The 21,476-nt window shown below is 54.1% G+C and overlaps 2 protein-coding genes across 2 annotated transcripts in view; one reads left to right on the forward strand and one right to left on the reverse strand.

The window, feature by feature from the left end:
- The window catches only part of LOC133356795 (uncharacterized), a 492,315-nt gene that overhangs the window by 351,458 nt on the left and 119,381 nt on the right, over positions 1-21,476 (reverse strand). The gene's annotated exons all lie outside the window — the stretch shown is intronic.
- Positions 3,819-6,192, forward strand: LOC133356703 (one cut domain family member 3-like). The gene is made up of 2 exons (XM_061574344.1): positions 3,819-3,936; positions 4,236-6,192. The coding sequence occupies exon 2, from the start codon at positions 4,290-4,292 to the stop codon at positions 4,809-4,811; it is 522 nt and encodes a 173-aa protein (XP_061430328.1). The 5' UTR covers positions 3,819-3,936; positions 4,236-4,289; the 3' UTR covers positions 4,812-6,192.

Here is a 21,476-nt window from a genome sequence, read left to right on the forward strand (position 1 = left end):
GTACGGGTAGGCCGTGAGTCACTGGTGAGTAACCGTTTGTCACTCATTTCTGGTAGGGTACGGGTAGGGAACGGTTACCCGTACCCGGCCGGGCACGGGTACGGGTACCCATTTGCGACCCTGGTGCGGCCGGGTATGGGTAAGGAATCAAAACCCGTTTGCGACCTCTGGTCCCGGCACAAGCATGGCGCTGTTGAGCTGGCGGTGTTGGCCGGGCCAAGAAATGAGCGGCGACTCAGCGGGCTGCCCTCGTGCGCCCGAACGCGGCCCCTTCAGAGTGCGCACGGACACTTCACGGCGTGACGCGCGCGCTGGCGAAGGGCCCTCCTCCACCGCGACACGTTCCATTGCGTCCGAACGACACGGCGCGCGAGAACATCCACGCCGCGTACACTTGAGCGGAGCGGTGGAGGGGGGGGGTGTCAATAGGGTGACGTCAAGGTCAGGAGGTCACCATGGACAATTTCGTTGAAGCCACCGCACTTTGGCATCGCTTCCTCCCTGCTGCCACATCCCACGGCAGTTTTGCGAAGTTCACAACAGGCCACCAAGGGCTGTTCTCACAGTCTCACCACCACCATAACCGCCACCATCATCACCACCACCACCAACAACAACCGCCATTCGCCACTAAGTGGCGGTGACGTCACCACGACGCTTGTGCCAGGCTAAGTGCACCTTGAAGCCACGTGAAGTGTCGAACAGCCCGCTGGCAGGAGGTCACAGGGCAGACCCAGCAGGTGCCACGGGTCGACTGACTGAGATCACCACCACCGCCACCATCATCACCACCACCGGCACCATCATCACCACCACCGCCACCATCATCACCACCACCGCCACCATCATCACCACCACCGCCACCATCATCACCACCACTGCCACCATCATCACCACCACCGCCACCATCATCACCACCACCGCCACCATCATCACCACCACCGCCACCATCATCACCACCACCGCCACCATCATCACCACCACCGCCACTATCATCACCACCACCGCCACCATCATCACCACCACCGCCACCATCATCACCACCACCGCCACCATCATCACCACCACCGCCACCATCATCACCACCACCGCCACCATCATCACCACCACCGCCACCATCATCACCACCACCGGCACCATCATCACCACCACCGCCACCATCATCACCACCACCGCCACCATCATCACCACCACCGCCACCATCATCACCACCACCGCCACCATCATCACCACCACCGCCACTATCATCACCACCACCGCCACCATCATCACCACCACCGCCACCATCATCACCACCACCGCCACCATCATCACCACCACCGCCACCATCATCACCACCACCGCCACCATCATCACCACCACCGCCACCATCATCACCACCACCGCCACCATCATCACCACCACCGCCACCATCATCACCACCACCGCCACCATCATCACCACCATCGTCATCTGGCTTGAGGTCTTCCCCGAGGTCGCCAACCTCTGAGTGCCACTCTTGCCGTGTGTTGTCAGGGTAACCTGCCCTCCTCCACCCTGCGTGTGTCCCACTCATCACAGCCCTCTTTCCCACTACATCAGCAGTGCTTTCTTTTCACATTTTATTCAGAACCTCCAAGTGATATAGCCCATCCTGCCATGCAGTTGGAAGGGTTCTCCCACAGGGATCTATGAATCACCGGCATCACCGTCATGATTATCGTCATCATCATCATTCCCTTGATTTCCAGCAGGTAACGAGAGCCCATTGAGAGAGACCACGAGTGTGGCTTTACGAGCGGGACCAGCGTGGGATTACAGGGCAATACGAGAGTAAGAGGAAATTGCACAATAGCAACGTTCGGTTTCGAGTTGCACGATCAGAACCCTTGAGGTTGTAAGCCAAACAAAAGCATTCACGCGAACGGGCAGCAGCAGCAGCAACAACAACAATGACGCCCGTGCACCAGAGCGGCAAAAGCAGCGGGAGTCGTCGCGCACAGAGTCTTCCCAACGCTCACCACGGCATCCAGCGGCAACGCTCACCACCAAGGAGGGTGGTGCTCAGACACTGGCGGTGGGAATTCCACGTTTCATCTGGCGGGGTCCAATCTGTGAGAGTTGATGGCAGTGGCCCAGCAGAGAGCAGGAGCATCGGTGCCGAGAGGGGAGAGTTCGCGACTCGCGTGCACTGCGAGCACTACACTGGGACACAAATCACTCAACGATCGGACGTTTCCGAGCTCATATCCCGGTCAGGGGTCGACTCGGCTCATGATGCCGCTGGGTCGATAAAATAGGTACCACTTTGGAGGTAACATAATCGATGAGGCCCCCTTGCTTTGTCCACGAGGTCGTCACTGAGTTTCACGACTCCTGTTCTAAGATGGGCCCGCATTGAAATTATTTGGCCGATTTGATCGACGTGCTCTGAAGAAGGCCCGTTGCCCAAAACGTCGCCCGTTTAATATTTTTTCCCCTCGCGAGGCCACACACGCGCACCCCGTGTCGCCATGGGCGAAGGCGATGGCGCGTGATTTGTGCACTGATTTTCAAAGTGTTACATGAACAGGACAGGAACAGGACATGTTATCATGTAAAGCAACCATAAACACGCGAAAAGGCCTCGGCTTACAGAGTAAAACTCTATCTACACAATATACGTAGACGTAAATGTAAAAAAGTAACTGTCTTGGGAACGGTAGCCAATCAGTTGTTGTATTGTCATATTTGAATTCAGCGATTAAAATCCATAATAAACAGCACGTTTCATCTCTGAAGCAGACGGCGTCTAAGAAAACTGTAGGCCAGTGAAATTTGTTCAATTGGACGAGGGGAAACCCCCTATTAGTATATTTTGGTATTGGCAAAGGAGGTCCCATGATGTAGCTGCTCACCCCGAGCTCTCATTATTCTGATAGTGCGTTGTCTTTGAACTACTGTATGCGCCTTTTGGCGTCATCTGGTCGAACACCATATGAGACTAGGCTCTAAAGAAAGCTGTCTCTGGTGTGGACCAATCAGTTTCAAGGACAATGCATAAATGATCAGAGTATTGTTTTTTGTTTGCATTTGACTGCAAGTATTGTGGTTAATGTAAGCATGATTCCTTGCAAAAGGTGTCAGTTTTGTGGCCAGAAAAAATGGGAAAACCCCTATTAGTTGGACGAGTGTGGCTTTGTTTTTCTCTCTCCTCACGTGCAAGGGAGCCAGGCGAACTGCCCAGACAGGGGACCCGCCCAGTGCCGGATTCAGCTGGTGCGGGCCCTGTAGCATATGTTCTAAAGGGGCCCTAAATAAATAAATAAACACATACACATTAAAACACACGTTTTTAACTTGCATAGTAAAGTAATTGTATTTATTTATTTGCTATACAGCCAGATAATCTCAACAAATCGCTAACACCTCCTCGCAGTCGCGCGCCGCGCGGATTTGCTCCGTGAGTAAACCGAGGCCCCGTCGTGGGAACGTGGAATTCCCAACGCCGACCGGGCTTGAGGAGCGTCGCTCCACCCCGCTGTTCGCTGGAGCAGGAAGCGCCGTAATTTGCCTCTGAAAAGAAAGTCGAGAGGAGGGGAGGGCGGGAGGGCGGGAGGGGGGGAGTGAGCCCAGCACACCCCAGCCCCGCCACCTTGACGCGCTCCTCTCGAGCGCTGTGCTGAGAGGGGTCGCGTGACTCTGGGCCCCGTCTGTTTGTCCAACACCTCCCGTCGCCTCGCTCGGACGCGCTCAGCACGCCCCCCCCCCTCCACCCCCGCGAGCGCTGGGGGCTGTCAACAGCGGCCGCCCTTAAATAGGCGCCGCGTGGCGGTGTTCGGGCCACACGAGCCTCCTCGTCCGCCAGCAAACTCCGCTCCATCACCGGAGAGCCGAGACCCCAACTCAGCCGCCGAGTCGCGTGCCGTGATCGCGGTGGCCGCAGCTGGACAGCGACCGCGCCTGCTGCTCGCAACGGTAACCCGCACGCGCCGCGCGCGCCGCGAGGCAAAGCTCCCCCGTGTAGCCTTCGCAGCGTGCCGGGACAAGTGCTGTCAGCGAGTAGCGCCTATGAAGGCCGACACGGCACACGAGGGGGTAGGCGGACGGCACCACGCGCGGCCGCCTTTGTCTCCCCAGTGGCGGCGTTTACCCACCGCGCCAGGTACTCGTTTGAGGCTGAGTCTACTTAGGGGATGATCAGGACTCGGTTCAGACAATCGTCACTGACGCCGACGCTCACGAACGCGCCGCTGTTTCTGCCGCTCTCCCCGCAGGTGCACGGAGCTCCTCCACGCTCCACCACGCTCCACCACGCTCCACCACGCGCCATGAAGAGGTACTCCGCAGCTTCTCCGCACGCCACCGCCACGAAGCCGCCGGCCCACGCGGCTGAGTCGCCGCCACCGCCGCCGCCGCCCGACGCGGGGGCCGCGTCTCGTGGCCCGAGCGGCGCCCGGAGGAGCGACCCCGTCGACATCCCGTGGCCACGCGGCGCCTGCTGGGCACGCGCAGCGGACGCCGCGGTGCGCAGCAGCAGCAGCAGCGGCAGCGGCGGCGCCTCCCAGAAGCGTCGCGTCACCTTCAACCTGGACCACGGCGGTGGCGGCGGCGGCGGCGGCAGCGGCGGCGGCTTCGCTCGCAGCCCCCCCAGGTCCATCCTCAAGCTGAGCCCCCCCGCCCGGGACGACGCCGGCTGGGGCGAGGGGGGAGACGCGAGCGGCTGGTGGGGGCCGTGGGCGCCGCGCGGGGCTGGAGGCTCCGCGCCGCCGCCGCCGCCACCGTGCAGCTCGGAGTTCGCGAGCGCCATGGAGGAGCTGTACCGGGAGGGCGCCGTGGGCCGCGTGTGTTGAGCCGGGGGGGGGGGCAGGGGGGGGTCCCCGCTGGGGGTCTCGAGACTCTTGAGAGAGCTCACGGAGGACGCGTGGAGAAGCGATGGAAGAAGAAGAAGAAGCCGCCAGCAGCAGCAGCGAGCGAGCTGGCCGGCTGGCTGGGTCGCCGCTTGCGACGCGAGAACTTTCCGCTCACCGCTGAGAGGTCGCGAGGTCGTCGCTTCGTTGGTTGCGAGGCAACTCAGCAGGCTACTTCTCTGGACTCACTCACATGATCAACGTCGTCGTCGTTATAATACTAATTTATTTTGTATATAGCCGTGACCCTAGCCCTGACCCTAGCCCTGACCCCATACCTGACCCTAAGCCCTGACCCTAGCCCTGACCTATAGCCCTGACCCTAGCCGTGACCTTAGCCCTGACCCTAGCCCTGACCCTAGCCCAGACCCTAGCCCTGACCATAGCCCTGACACTAGCCCTGACCCTAGCCCCGACCCTAGCCCTGACCCTAGCCCTGACCTTAGCCCTGACACTAGCCCTGACCATAGCCCTGACACTAGCCCTGACCCTAGCCCCGACCCTAGCCCTGACCCTAGCCCTGACCTTAGCCCTGACACTAGCCCAGACCCTAGCCCTGACCCTAGCCCTGACCCTATACCTGACCCTAGCCCTGACACTAGCCCTGACACTAGCCCTGAACCTAGCCCTGACCCTAGCCCTGACCCTAGCCCTGACCTACCTGACCCTAGCCCTGACACTAGCCCTGACACTAGCCCTGAACCTAGCCCTGAACCTAGCCCTGACCCTAGCCCTGACCCTAGCCCTGACCATAGCCCTGACACTAGCCCTGACCCTAGCCCCGACCCTAGCCCTGACCCTAGCCCTGACCTTAGCCCTGACCCTAGCCCTGACCCTAGCCCTGATACTAGCCCTGACCTATAGCCCTGACCCTAGCCGTGACCCTAGCCCTGACCCTAGCCCTGACCCTAGCCCTGACCCTAGCCCTGACCCTAGCCCTGACACTAGCCCTGACACTAGCAGCAGAGAGGCTCCAGCCGTGGGTCTTGTGGCCCGCATGACCGGCCCTGATGGGAATCGAACTCAGGTGGTCGAGACTGGAGTGCAATGCCACGGACACTGCACCGCCGGTCCCCACCTAAACACGCGTGTGGAGTGAATGTCAAGTACACACGCGCGCGAATGCTCAATGTTATTTAATAATTATTTTGTATATTGATGTTGTTCAGCTCTGTTCAGTTGCAGAAACGTCAGCAGTGTGTCTGTAGGGGGTGTGTAACGTGTGACACGTGAATGTAAATACACGCGAAGGCTTGGGCGACGCGCGCTATCCCGTGCCTTATGTATCTGTCAAGGATGGATGCCGTCGGTTGATTATTATTTATAAAAAATAAAAGACAAAGTCAGCGCAAACCTCCCGTGTCCGTGGGTAGCCTCTCAGTCTCACCGGGCTGGGCGAGCACTCGTTCATACCATGGGGCGAGAGGGGGAATATACAGCGTGCACGACGTTTCAGGCAACGGCCCTTTATCAGGGCAGATACTTTGGTCGGCCTTGGAGAGCGCGAACTTGAGACGCCGTGACGCGCCTGGGGACGTTGCCAGGAGGAGTTGGTGGGGGGGTTGGTGGGGGGGGGGTTGGTGGGGGGGGGGTTGGTGGGGGGAGGTTGGTGGGGAGAGGTTGGTGGGGGGGGGGAATTGGTGATGGGGAGGGTTGGTGGGTTGGTGGGGGAGGGTTGATGGGGGGATTGGTGGGGGAGGGTTGGTCGGCGAAGGGTTGGTGGGGGGTTTGGTGGGGGGGGGGGGTTGGTGGGGGGGGTTGGTGGGGAGGGGGGTTGGTGGGGGGGTTGGTGGGGGGTTGGTGGGGAGGGTTGGTGGGCGGAGGGTTGGTTGGGGGTTTGGTGGGGGGGGTTGGTGGGGGGGGTTGGTGGGGGGGGTTGGTGGGGGGAGTTGGTGGGGGAGTTGGTGGGGGGAGTTGGTGGGGGGGGGTTGGTGGGGGGGTTGTAGGGGGGGGTTGGTGGGGGAGGGTTGGTGGGGGGGTTTGTGGGGAGAGGGTTGGTGGGGGGTATGGTGGGGGGGGGGGAGGGTTGGTGGGGGGTGTTGGTGGGAAGGTTGGTGGGGGGGGGTTGGTGGGGGGGGTTGGTGGGGGGAGTTGGTGGGGGAGTTGGTGGGGGGAGTTGGTGGGGGGGGGTTGGTGGGGGGGTTGTAGGGGGGGATTGGTGGGGGAGGGTTGGTGGGGGGGTTTGTGGGGGAGGGTTGGTGGGGGGTTTGGTGGGGGGGGGGAGGGTTGGTGGGGGGTGTTGGTGGGAGGGTTGGTGGGGGGGGTTTGTGGAGGGAGGGTTGGTGGGGGGGGTTGGTGGGGGGCTTGGTGGGGGGGGGGCGGAGGGTTGTCGACGTGTGGAACGATCACGACGACGTCGAACCAAAACAACTTCGATGTTTAAAAAAAAATCACCATTTACAGGAAAACAGCGATGTCATCATTCTAATGCGTTGTTTATTCCGGAAGTCAATAACACATCGTGAACAGAAACACACAAAAACCTGTCTAATAATAGGCTTACGGCCGTTGCCGAAGCATTAACACAGAACCACAGTCTCAGGCGGACGTTCCAAAAATGCCACAAATGCCCACGCCGTTGAACATTCACGAACAACAACAGAGGCACGGGGGGGGGGGGGGGCGCTTTGCAGCGTGGACAGCCAACACACAGGGAGGTTGCGGTCTGCGTCCCACGAGGCTCACCTGACACCGACCTACAGCGCAGACATCTCCGCCCCGAGCAGCGGCGTTGAGGGAGCGGCTTCATTCTCCAGCAGAGAGCTTCACATTGAAAGTGGGCCGCCGGGGTGTTTGGGATATTTCGGTATTTGTTAGCATAAAAAGTACAACATCACAAGACCACGCACACACACAACTGCTACTCCCACAAACACCTACTATTACACACACACCTGCTACTCCCACACACACCTACTAGACACACACACATCCCTACTCCCCCCCACACAGACACACCTACTACTACTCACAAACACACCTACTACACACAGACACAAAGACAAAGATCCCCCTATAGCCTTTACAGACTGTAGGGGCAAGTGCTGTTAGCGAGCACCTATGAAGGCCGGCACGGCACACGAGGGGGTGGGTGGCCAGCACCACGCCCAACCGCCTTTGTCTCCCCAGTGGCGATGTTTACACACTGCAGTAGGTACTCATTTCGGGCTGAGTCGCCCTAGGGGAGGCTCAGGACCGGTTCAGATAATCGTCACTGGTGTTGGCCGTGAGCGGGAATCAAACTCGGGACGCCTGGTTCATAGCGCAGCGTAGCGCTAACCACTACACTACCACTCCCCACTATACGCACACACCTACACTAAAGCTACGTGGCCAGGAGTTGGAGCCATTCCCTGTTCACCTTGGGGTGCGACAGGGATGTTATCTGGCTCCCACATTATTTAACATCTATTTTGACCACGTAGTTCGTGAAGCCTCCGATGGCCACACCGGCTGAATTTACATCTGGTACAGATACAATGGGAGGCTGATCGATGCCCGGGTGCGGTCCAGGGAAGGCTCCCTATTGCTCAACCATGTTATGTATGCTGATGATCTGGTAATTGCTGCTCACTCAGAGGAGGAGTTGGAGGCGCTGCTTCTGAACCTGGAGTATGCCACTAAGAGGTGGGGTCTTCCAATCAACCCAACCGAAACTAAGCACCTTCCTGGGTATGTTTTGCCACCAAACACTCCACTCCCCTCAGTTCCTCATTGGTGATGGAGCAGTTGTGGAGAGAGTGGAAAGTTTCTCATACCTGGGCAGTGTGCTTATGACCAACTGCGGTTTGACAGCAGAGGTCTCACTCCGAATCAGTTGGGCGGCATTATCTTTTCATCGGCTGTGCAATTCTGTGTGGAAGCTACCTGGTCTGTCGCTCCGCATGAAGCTTTTGGTATTCTCGAACATCTGCGCCGGTTAGAAACATTCAGGCTGGCATGCCTACGATCCATCCTGGGCTTAACCAGGTTGGGTTATGTGAGCTCACAAATCCTTCAAAGATCTGGACACATTCCCATCAGTGAGCTCTTCTGGCAGGCAAGGCTGCATGCCCAAGCAACTTCTGTTTGGCCATATATAGTGGGCCATACGGGCACGACATGGGCTGGAGAAGAGATGGAGTGATGTGGTACAGGAGGATGTGGAGCTGAGTCGACTTGCCGATGATTGGTACCAGCGGTGTCACAAATCGGCCTCTATGGAGGAGGCTCGTGAAGGACGCTGCTTCTACTGGGCAGTTGGAGGCAGTCGTCCTCCAGCAACAACGGAGGGCGGAGGAGCGACGCTCACAACAACGAGCGAAGCGCCGGGCGGATAAAATACAGCAAGTTGGCACAGTAGGGGGTACAGCTGATGCTTCTACCAGTCATCTCAGTCAGCCAACCCATGGCACCTGCTGGGTCTATCCCGAAGCCTCCTGTCAGCGAGCCTTGGACACTTCACGTGGCATCAGTACACCTAGCCTGGCACAGGCGCCGTGGTGACGTCACCGTCACTTAGTGGCGAGTGGCTGGTATTGATGTATAGTGTATGTGTGTATTTCGTCTAGGTGTCTGTAGTGTAGGTGTGTACATAGTGTAGGTATGTATAGTATATGTGTATGTATAGTACATGTGTATGTATATAGTGTCGCTGTGTACATAGTGTAGGTGTGTATACTATATGTGTATGTATAGTATATGTGTATGTATATAGTGTAAGTATGAAGAAAGTGTCGGTGTGTACATAGTGTAGGTGTGTAGAGTGTATGTATAGTATATGTGTATGTATACAGTGTCGGTCTATGTATAGTATATGTGTATGTATATAGTGTAGGTGTGTACATAGTGTAGGTGTGTACATCGTGTAGAGGGCGTATATATTTTGTATATACAAAGTAGGTGTGTACAGAGGTTATGTTGATACAAAACCGTACATTTCGTGAGACTACTTAAATGTCCATCTGCGAATGCCAGGCCAACGTTTTAAGTTGTCGCGCAAAGCTTTGGGGCCGTCCATAAATGACGTCACGCACCTAGGGGGGGCGGTCAGATATATGTGACGCCGTGTGACGTGGGGAGGGGGTCAAAAATCGTCCAAAATCGCGTGACGTCATTTATGGACGGCCCCTTTTTAGGGTCCGGCGCGAGAGGAACAACGACACCACATCTTCTTGGTTCTTTCGGTAAAGTCACGTAGAAGGGAAATAATAAAATAATAAAAATAAAACATAATAAAATACAATTCTCACGACGTTTCGGCCACAACGCAAGCAGCCGTCCTCAGGTGAAGAACAGGGCTGTCGGAAAGCCAGCGTCTGAATGAACACCACCAAGCTTGGCAGCGTATATTTAAGCTGGGTTTTATTATGTTTTATTTTTATTATTTCATTATTTCCCTTCTACGTGACTTTACCGAAATAACCAAGAAGATGAATCCCTGCAGTCACGAAAGCTTTAAATCGAAATTTAACGACACCACAGTCTGGGATTGAACTCTTCAGGTCCGAGCTCGAAGGCCCCGTGCCGTCTCGTGCGCCGCTAGAGGGCGATAGAGCGTTTGAGAGGCGGTGACCTCCCCACCGAGCGCGCAGTTTGACCGAGAGATTTGGCCGAGGAACTGTGTGGGTGTTCAAGACGGGTGAGGGTTGGGGGGGGCAGACAGGGCGAGCGATTCACTTACAAGTCGCTGGGTCAGAGGTCATCGCTCGCGTGGCCTGGGCCGTGTGAGCCTCAGCTCATGGCCCATAAAGTCCGCGTTCAAGAAGTCGCGTATTCTGTGGTCCAGTCTGTTACGGTGCGTGGCAGTGCAGCGTGTTGGTGAGCTGGATGGCAAAGTGGAGGTCTGCTGCTGCTGCTGGCTACGAGAGAGTCCGTGTCGCCGTTCCTCCTCCCGCAGTGCGGTTACTGGGAGGGTCGTTCTTCATTTGCAGTGATTTTTTATGAAGGTGTTTTCCATGGAGTGTATTTGTAGAAAGTGTTTAAAGCCACGATCGGTAGCTTTAAATTTAAATTTTAGGTTTCAAGTTAACGCTTCAACGTAATTTTGTTATCACTTATTTTTGCAATAAAAACGTTTGTCTCGTGATGAGCGCTATTCTACCATGAGGGTCTGGACGTCTAGTTTATAACATTTTACCTTTCAAATGTACATTTTGAAGCAACTACATTCAATTTACCAACATATGCCTGCTGGATTGCCACGTTTATGCAAGATCTCTGTCAGACTGAGCACTGCGACCTCAGGGGCCGTCCATAAATGACGTCACGCACCTAGGGGGGGGGTCAGACATTTGTGACGAGAAATGTGACGTCACATCAAAATGCGCAACTTTAAATAAATATAGACAACACGTTCTACTTAATTAAATAGACTTTTTAATAAATGTTTTCTCCTACAATGACAATAGTTTAAAGCGATTTGAAGCATGTTTAACTTTTTTTTTTTGGGGGGGGGGAGAGAGTTTTGTGACGTCATATTTGAGGGGGGGTCTCAGAAATCGTCCAAAATCACGTGACGTCATTTATGGACGGCCCCTAATATTTAAATGCAAAAGTCACGGTTTCAATGTTTGCAATGGCTCTGAAGAGAGTTGTCACTTCTAAGTAGCCTTTTTAATGCGGGATGTGACAACTTCAGCATTTTCACAGCACTTGTTGTGTCTGGAGTCTCAGTTTCACGGTAGTTGCTGCGTAAAACCTTGGCTAGCGGCCTGGAATTGCGTACATTGCTTCAAAGTGAGCGTTTTCAAGGCAAAACGTAATGTAACAGCGCCCGCTCGTGGTCAACAACTTAAAAGATCATTTTTATTTTGCAAGCTCTCTCCTCCTCCAGGTATCGCCTCGTCTCCAGCTTGAGGCTCTCCCTCCCGTGGCTCCAGGACATCTCCCTGCTCAGCGGCATCGTGCCTGTTGTTAGAACAGCGAAAGAGAGAGACACACAACACACACACGTGATGCCAATACATCACACTCACCTTGCTTGAAGAAGTGTTCTTACTCTTTGGTTCTTTCGGTAAAGTCACGTAGGTATAAAATAAAATAAATCACGACGTTTCGGGCACAACACAAGCGTCCGTCATCAGGTGGGAAAGCATGGCCTGCTGCTGAGGCAGATTGTTTTAAAAAGGTTTGAAATGGGTGTAGCCCAAGGGTCATTAAAGAAGTGAGTGGGGCTAGTGATGTTAATGTGAGAGATTAGCATGTAACTGGGCACGGAAGTGGCAATGTTAATGTGAGAGATTAGCGTGATGTTAATGTGAGAAATTAGCGTGATGTTAATGTGAGAGATTAGCGTGATGTTAAAGTGAGAGATTAGCATTATGTTAATGTGAGAGATTAGCATGATTTTAACGTGAGAGATTAGCATGATTTTAATGTGAGAGATTAGCGTGATGTTAAAGTGAGAGATTAGCATGATGTTAATGTGAGAGATTAGCATGCTGTTAATGTGGGAGATTAGCATCATGTTAATGTGAGAGATTAGCATGATGTTAATGTGAGAGATTAACATGATGTTAATGTGAACAATTAGCATGATGTTAATGTGAGAAATTAGCGTGATGTTAATGTGAGAGATTAGCATGATGTTAGTGTGAGAGATTAGCGTGATGTTAATGTGAGAGATTAGCATTATGTTAATGTTAGAGATTAGCATGATGTTAGTGAGAGATTAGCATGATGTTAATGTGAGAGATTAGCATGAGGTTAATGTGAGAAATTAGCATGATGTTAATGTGAGAGATTAGCATGATGTTAATGTGAAAAATTAGCATGATGTTAATGTGAGAGATTAGCGTGATGTTAATGTGAGAGATTAGCATTATGTTAATGTGAGAGATTAGCATTATGTTAATGTGAGAGATTAGCATGATGTTAGTGTGAGAGATTAGCGTGATGTTCATGTGAGAGATTAGCGTGATGTTAATGTGAGAGTTTAGCATGATGTTAATGTGAGAGATTAGCATGATGTTAATGTGAGAGATTAGCATGATGTTAATGTGAGAGATTAGCATGATGTTAATGTGAGAGATTAGCATGATATTGTGAGAGATTAGCATGCTGTTAATGTGAGAGATTAGCATCATGTTAATGTGAGAGATTAGCATGATGTTAATGTGAGAGATTAGCATGATGTTAATGTGAAAAATTAGCATGATGTTAATGTGAGAGATTAGCGTGATGTTAATGTGAGAGATTAGCATGATATTAGTGTGAGAGATTAGCGTGATGTTAATGTGAGAGATTAGCATTATGTTAATGTGAGAGATTAGCATGATGTTAGTGTGAGAGATTAGCATGATGTTAATGTGAGAGATTAGCATGAGGTTAATGTGAGAGATTAGCATGATGTTAATGTGAGAGATTAGCATGATGTTAATGTGAAAAATTAGCATGATGTTAATGTGAGAGATTAGCGTGATGTTAATGTGAGAGATTAGCATGATGTTAGTGTGAGAGATTATCGTGATGTTAATGTGAGAGATTATCATTATGCTAATGTGAGAGATTAGCATGATGTTAATGTGAGATATTAGCATTATGTTAATGTGAGAGATTAGCATGATGTTAGTGTGAGAGATTAGCGTGATGTTCATGTGAGAGAATAGCGTGATGTTAATGTGAGAAATTAGCATGATGTTAATGTGAGAAATTAGCATGATGTTCATGTGAGAGATTAGCATGATGTTAATGTGAGAGATTAGCATGATGTTAATGTGAGAGATTAGCATGATGTTAATGTGAGAGATTAGCATGATGTTAATGTGAGAGATTAGCATGATGTTAATGTGAGAGATTAGCATTATGTTAATGTGAGAGATTAGCATGATGTTAATGTGAGAGATTAGCATTATGTTATTGTGAGAGATTAGCCCGCGTTACAGGCTACCGAATGTTACCACCATTTTGATTTAAAACTTTCATGACTGCAGGAATTCATATTCTTTCGGTAAAGTCACGTAGATAGAAATGTAGTGGTGATACGCGCTGGCAGTAGGGATCGTGTGGCAGCGCGTGGTGATTGGCTGTGTATTGATGACGCGCGCTGACAGTGAGGGATCGTGTGGCAGCGCGTGGTGATTGGTTATGTGGTGGTGACACGCGCTGGAAAAAGGGATCGTGTGGCAGCGCGTGGTGATTGGTCAACTAGAGTGGGTGCTCACATCGCGGTCCGCATAGGCTCCGTCCCTCGGGAGCGGAGGACTATAAAAGGCGGTGCGCGCGGGCGCTCGGGGAGTTGGTGACCAGTGAAGACGGAAAACGGAGGAGGAAGAGATAGGGCCCTGAGACCCCTAGCCCCGCTGTCCTTGTAAGGGCCGGGACCCTGTGTGGCTCAGAGGCGGGACCTTGGGACCCGCGGCCGGACGTCCTTGTGAGGGCCGGGCTGCGGGACCCAGTGGTCGTGATCCATACCCCAGCTGAGGTGGGTCTGTGAGTTCCCCTGGAAGCTACGGGGCTGGAGAGCCCGTGTGTGTGTAGCCGGGTGGAACGTGTAGCGTGAGCTGTAGCTGTCCACACGTGTTATTGTGGCTAAGGAAAGTGTTAATAAAGTGTGCTACCCGTCAAGTGGTTTCCCGCCGTAATTTACAATATTACAACTGGCGTCAGAAGTGAGACAGTCTTCCAGCCATGGATACCAGGAAGACTCTTCGGACTCACGAGCGTGACCGGGAGGAAAGCCACGACGACTCGGGCCAGCAGGCATCGGGGGGAGAAGAGGAGGAGATGCCGGCACCACAGGACCCCTCATGGGCGCCCAACGAGCCGCTGGGGTCCGATGTCCGACTCCGCGACGCGCACTCCCGCCTGGCAGAGCTGCTACTCGCCGCGGCGTCCATCCTAGCGGAGATCACCACGTCTGGAGGAGGGAGAGCATCGACGGACATCGAAAGGGCTCGCGTTGCAGATTCCCGCCAAAATGTGCTTCACACGAATGACTTTGAAAATCCCGCGATTTCCACCGAGCGGCCGTCTGTTGGCGGGAATCGCGAGCAACACGTGGCGGGGGTCCTCAAATCTCTGCCGCTCACGTCATCAGCGTGCGCTACGAGCCGCCATCAGACACCCGTCATAGGGGCCGCCATTTCTCCTATCGACGGTGCGGCGCGGAAAAATCACGAGGTGGAGGACGACATTATTTTCCAGCAGCTTCTTCCCGCGTTGACGGCTTTCAAGGCAGAAGGGGGTGACTGGGGCGCATTCCAGCTAAAATTTCTCGCCCATCAAGAGATGTCGGCCTGGTCCGACGCTACGGCACTACGGGCACTGCCTGCGATGCTGGACGACAACGCGCTTGCGGCCTTCAGGTCCGCCCCGAGATCGGCCCGCTCCACGCTCAAGGCCGCGCTGGGCCTCATGGCCAAGGTGTCCGGACCACCTTCGGCCTGCCGCCACCAATTTTACGAGCAATGGAAGACGGACACGGAGATCGCGCTCGCCTACCGCACGGCGTTGTTGGCTCTCGCGGACGCCGCATTCCCTCGAATGGACGAGTAGGGGCAGGACGCTATGGTTTTGGAACAACTGCTGAAGTTGGCTCAGGACCTGGGGGTCCCCATCAACACAGCCGACGAAGTGGACATATGTTCTTGCGTGTTGCGACAAGCATCCAGGCGCACGAGGTCCTGAAGCAGAAACAGGTGGTCGTCTGCGCTTCTGCCGTGGTCTCAGCTCCGGCCCCGGTGGACACCGAGCCCCAAGTCATTCGCCCACGGGAGGAGGCGTTCGCTGCTGCACGACCAGGGAATTGGAGGTCGGGGGGTCGTTCGCCTCTGCGATCGACCCGCAAGCTGGAGCAACCGAGACCTCCGACGTCCCTCGTCACGTGCTACAACTGCGGCCTTCGGGGCCACGTGGCGTCCGGGTGCCGCGCTCCACGTCAGCGCGCCACGGGACCTCGGCTGGACGACGACCAAGGCCCCAAGTCGTCCCAACTACCCACGACAAGTCGCGGCACTTCACATGCTCGGCCTACATACACGACACACATGGGCCGCCGCTTTGCGGCGGATGAGGTGCGATTTGGGGCCGGGGATTCGGTTCGGAAACGGGGGTTCGTACGGGGCCTGGGGGAAATTAAATGGTCCGAGTTGGGCCACAGAATAGTGGCTGCGTCGGCCGGCTCGTCTGTCGTTACGGGATTCATAGACGGTATCGAGGTCAGGGTGTTGGTGGACACGGGAGCGTCGGCGACTATCATTTCCGATCTCATTTATAACATTCTCCCCGTCCAATGTCGACCTCTGCTCCCGGTGGATGTGCCATGTTACGCAGCAAATGGGGGCTCATTGGGCATTGTCGGTCAGATTCGGGCGAGCATTTGCATAGGGGATATTAAATTGGCGGGACCTGTTTTGGTCTCCTCTTCCCTAGCGGTTCCTTGTCTGTTGGGTACAGACTTTTTGGCTAAGATGCCCATTAAAATTCTGATTGATCAAGGTTGTATTGAGCTGCCATTGGGTCGCCGTATTTCCTTTTTGTCTAACCCTACTGAAATGCAGACGGCTTGTGCGACGATCCAAGCGCTAGCGACCCATACGGTGCACGTGCTCCCGGGTTCGCAGATGTTGGTACCCCTCCGGTTGCGGAAGCCATTGGGTGGGGAGACTGCGGGACAAGGCGTGCTTTTGGGTCCATCGAATAGAGCTGTCGGGGGTCTGGATTTGGCGGTGGCTCAAACGTTGGTTTGGGCTGACGGGGACCCGTTCGTTATGGTTTTGAATGCTGGTTCGCGGCCGGCCGTTATTCCGCAGGGCACCGTGCTTGCTCACGCGGCACGGGTCCCTGTGGAAGAGTGGCTTATTGCGCATGTTGATCCCGTCCCGGCGCAGAAAATTCTATCAGGTGAGGACCTTGAATGGGTGGACTCGCTGTGTGCGGGCTCCAGTGATTTGTCAAAGGTGCAATTGGGTGCGCTGCGCGCTCTGCTAATCGAATTCTCCGATGTGTTCAGCAAGCACAAATATGATATTGGGTGCACGGACCTGTTATGCCACCACATTGAAACAGGTGATGCGGCACCAGTCCGGCAGAATCCCTTCCGGCTGAGTCCTGCCGAGAAGGAACACGTTCAATCGGCCGTCAATGACATGCTGACTGTCGACATCATTTCGCCCTCATCCAGTCCGTGGGGAGCACCTATAGTTCTGGTTAAGAAGCAAGACGGGTCCTTGCGTTTTTGTGTAGATTTCCGTCGCCTTAATAAGATCTCCGTGGCTGACGCGTATCCGCTCCCCAGAATGGATGAGTATCTGGACGCATTATCCGGGGCGCGGTATTTTTCTACACTTGACTTACTGTCGGGATTCTGACAACTACCACTCGACAATGAGTCTAAACCTAAGACCGCATTCCAGACCCCAGGGGGCCTGTTCCAGTTTAATCGCTTGCCCATGGGACTCCATTCCGCTCCCGCGACGTTTCAGCGCCTTATGGAATTGGTTTTGTCGGGTCTGCAATGGGATACTTGCTTGATTTACCTTGACGATGTCATTGTTTTCAGTAGAACTTTCGAGGAACACCTCCAGCGATTAAGGGGGGTGTTCTTGCGGATGCGATCGGCTAAGTTGAAGTTTAAACCGGCTAAATGCCACCTGCTTCGGAAATCCGTAAGGTACTTGGGCCACTTTGTCGACTCTTCGGGGATCTCCACCGATCCCGCGATAACGAACTGTGTCAGTTCATGGCCGACGCCCACGTCGGTTTCTGAGGTCCGCAGTTTCATTGGATTTGCTTCCTAATACCGCCGATTCGTTGAGCATTTCGCCACCATTGCCAAACCCTTGCATGCTCTGACAGCCAAAGGGGTAAGGTTTCGATGGGGGCCAGAGGAGGAGGCTGCGTTCTGCTCCCTTCGGGACGCCTTGGTGGGTGCCCCGCCCTTATGTTACCCTGATTTTCCGAGACCCTTCTTGCTGGATACTGATGCTAGTAACACGGGCATTGGGGGGGTGCTCTCACAGGTCGTTGGGGGAGTCGAACGGGTGGTCGCCTATGGTAGCAGGGTTTTATCGCCAGCGGAACAGCGCTACTGCGTGACCCGTCACGAGTTGCTGGCTATTGTTTTTTTTTGTACAGCAATTTAGACCTTATCTCTATGGCCGTCATTTTACGGTCCGTACGGACCACGCGGCGCTTCAGTATGCATTGAGGGTCGCCCAACCCTCGGGCCAATTATCACGGTGGTTGGAGGTCCTCCAGGACTATCAATTTACGACCACTTACCGTAAGGGTTTGCGCCACACCAACGCCGATGCCCTGTCACGGTTGTCGCCTCGTCCCGAATGTGCGTGCTTGATGGGGTCGGCGCGCTGTAAACCGCATGTTGCTGTACCCGAGGGTGAGTTGGTCGCGGCCGCGAATGCACCGTTGGTTGACGTTCCCGCTACTCCTGCGGGCGGGGACTCGCTACTCTCACTGTCTCTCGTTGAGTGGGGCCGACTCCAGATGGCTGACAGCTCCCTGCTCGCGTTGCGTCGCAGGGCGGGGGGTCCCGAGGAAGGTCAGAAGCGAGCTGGCTCCTGGCTGCTTAAGCAGGGCCTGCTAATGAGATGGGACAATATGTCCCGGCGGCACGCACTCATCGTGCCTTCCGCCATGCGGGGCAAAGTTGTTCTGGCCGCACAAGAACGCCTCTTGCATCTGGGAGTAAACAAAATGCTCGCTCTGCTCCAGCGTGACTATTATTGGCCGGGGATGGGGAGCGATGTGGTCAATATACTGAAGGGGTGTGTGGATTGCGCGAAACGGAAACCACCGCCCGTTGCGCCAAATCCACCATTGCAGTCCATTCAGGTCTCACGCACTAACGAGCTCGTTGCGCTGGATATTTTGGGGCCTTTTCCTGTCACGCCTAGGGGTAACAAGTACCTGTTGGTTGGTGTGGAATACTTTACTCGATGGCCTATGGCGTGGCCACTCGCCAACCAGTCGGCGGCGGCCGTGGCGGACGCCTTTGTCCAGGGCTACGTCTTGGACAAGGGGGCTCCCGAACGCTTGCTGACCGACCAGGGGAAGAATTTTTCGAGCAAATTGCTGCATGAGGTGTGCGACCTTTTGGGTACAAAAAAGGTGCGTACCTCCCCGTACCACCCACAGACTGACGGGATGGTGGAGCGACTCCACAGAACTTTGACTTCCATGTTGTGCCAGCAGGTGTGCGAGGCGCAGGTTGACTGGGACTTGCAGGTCCCGGGGGTCCTCGCCGCGTACAGGATGGCCCCCCATGCAGCTACGGGATTTTCCCCATTTTATCTGATGTACGGTCGGGAGGCCGATCCGCCCATGGAGACTCAGCTGGGGCTTTCCGTGCCACGGCCTAATTCTAAGTTGGCCGACCATATTAAATTTAACATTGCAAAACTGGCCGAGGCACGGGAGGCCGCACGACTAAATTCAAGGTCTCGCCAAATCGCCAACGAGCGCTTGCGTGCACGGAAGGTGTCAGTGCACGATTGGAAACCGGGCGATAGGGCCTGGCTGCACTGCCCTCATGCACCATTGGCTGCGTCGCCTAAATTATTGAGGCCATGGCGGGGACCCGTGGAGGTAATGCGGGTTGCACGCCCCCAGTGTGTTCAGATAAAGTGGGGAAAGCGCCGTTGGTACGTTCACCCCTCCCGGCTGAAACCGTTCTCGCCACCATATGGCCTTCCTTTGTGTCGTGAGGACCGAGCATGTGATGTGACCGACGACCCGGGGAGGGAAATGTCTCCGCCTGATTCTCACATGTTTTCGCCTGATCCGCTCCCAGGTGTCTCGGAACTGACGGCTGCCGACCACCGGCGACCGGATCCCCGCGGCACGGGCGGTTCTTCCAGGCCCGAACCGTGCCTTCCTGGGCTGCCGGAGCCACCGGACGGTCGACAGCGTCCCGTCCCGTACGACGGACCGGCCAGGCGGACTCGCGCTAGATCGCACCACTATTCCTGACCCAATAAATGAGGTGGAGGTGCGGGACGAGTCGGCCGGATCGTCTCGTCACGGCGTTCCCCGTCCGTTCGACTGCTCTATCATTCCGTTCAAGGAGCAAGCGGGAGGGGGATCGGGAGTCGAGGAGATACTGGACACGTCGGTCTTTTCAAAATAACTTTTATTGTGTTACTCGTCGGTTCGTACATAGTTCGTTGTTGTTACTGGTTAACGTCGTTGTTGTGTTGTGTTGTTGTGTTGCGTTATGGTTATGTTACGGGGCACACTTGGGGAGTGGGGTTTTTTTGGCAGCCGGGCCGGCTGCGAGCTATGTGGGAGGGGGTGATGTAGTGGTGATACGCGCTGGCAGTAGGGATCGTGTGGCAACGCGTGGTGATTGGCTGTGTATTGATGACGCGCGCTGACAGTGAGGGATCGTGTGGCAGCGCGTGGTGATTGGTTATGTGGTGGTGACACGCGCTGGAAAAAGGGATCGTGTGGCAGTGTGTGGTGATTGGTCAACTAGAGTGGGTGCTCACATCGCGGTCCGCATAGGCTCCGTCCCTCGGGAGCGGAGGACTATAAAAGGCGGTGCGCGCGGGCGCTCGGGGAGTTGGTGACCAGTGAAGACGGAAAACGGAGGAGGAAGAGGTAGGGCCCTGAGACCCCTAGCCCCGCTGTCCTTGTAAGGGCCGGGACCCTGTGTGGCTCAGAGGCGGGACCTTGGGACCCGCGGCCGGACGTCCTTGTGAGGGCCGGGCTGCGGGACCCAGTGGTCGTGATCCATACCCCAGCTGGGGTGGGTCTGTGAGTTCCCCTGGAAGCTACGGGGCTGGAGAGCCCGTGTGTGTGTAGCCGGGTGGAACGTGTAGCATGAGCTGCAGCTGTCCACACGTGTTATTTTGGCTAAGGAAAGTGTTAATAAAGTGTGCTAACCGTCAAATGGTCTCCCGCCGTAATTTACAATATTACAGAAAAGTAAAAATCTAAACAAATTAATGAAACAAAATAAAAAATCTAAATTATAAAATAAAAAATTAAGTAATAAAAATTTAATTCAAATAAAAAAAAAATAGAAAATAATAAAAGCAAGAAACCCACGATGTTTCGATCGCAATACAAGCGGTCTTCATCAGGCCGATAGAAAAGAGGGTTTTTTGCTTTTATTATTTAAAATGTGTTATTTTATATATATATATATTTTCATTTAATAAAAAAAAAATTCGTGTTTTCTATCGACGTGACTTTACCGAAAGAACCAAGAATATGTTACCACCATGCCAAGAAAACTTTCTGATGCTCTTTGACCTTCTGGTTATTAAGTAAGTGTGAATAAAATATTTGTATCTAGCGCTTCGAATCTCTTACGACATATATTTTTAAAAAATAGTCTTTAAAAATACTGCACTGTTAATGGCGAATTCAGGTGCATTATTTAACATAAAAAAATTGTAAGAAAAAAAACATATTTTAACCCAAAACCTTGACATCCACAGCTCAGGCCAAACCCACTCGGCCACTTCGTGGGGATGACGTCATCGCCGTTTTGTCTTTAAATAGCTCTTGAAGAAAAAACACGAACCGATGTTGAAACGTCACATTACAGTCTTGTTGATTTCTCATTAGTGTTGATATGTTTCGGTGGCGAGAAGTCCTCTTCCTCGCGTGACATGCAGGAGGGCCGGCGGTTCGACCCCTGCCACCTGCATATTTGGAGTT

The sequence above is a fragment of the Lethenteron reissneri genome, chromosome 55 (genome assembly GCF_015708825.2).
Source record: "Lethenteron reissneri isolate LAM-NWPU_2019-01 chromosome 55, ASM1570882v1, whole genome shotgun sequence".
Classification (NCBI taxonomy): domain Eukaryota; kingdom Metazoa; phylum Chordata; class Hyperoartia; order Petromyzontiformes; family Petromyzontidae; genus Lethenteron; species Lethenteron reissneri.

What these genes read in the sequence shown, in the direction of transcription:
- LOC133356703 (XM_061574344.1), top strand. Translation starts at nt 4,290, where the DNA reads ATGAAGAGGTACTCCGCAGCTTCTCCGCACGCCACCGCCACGAAGCCG.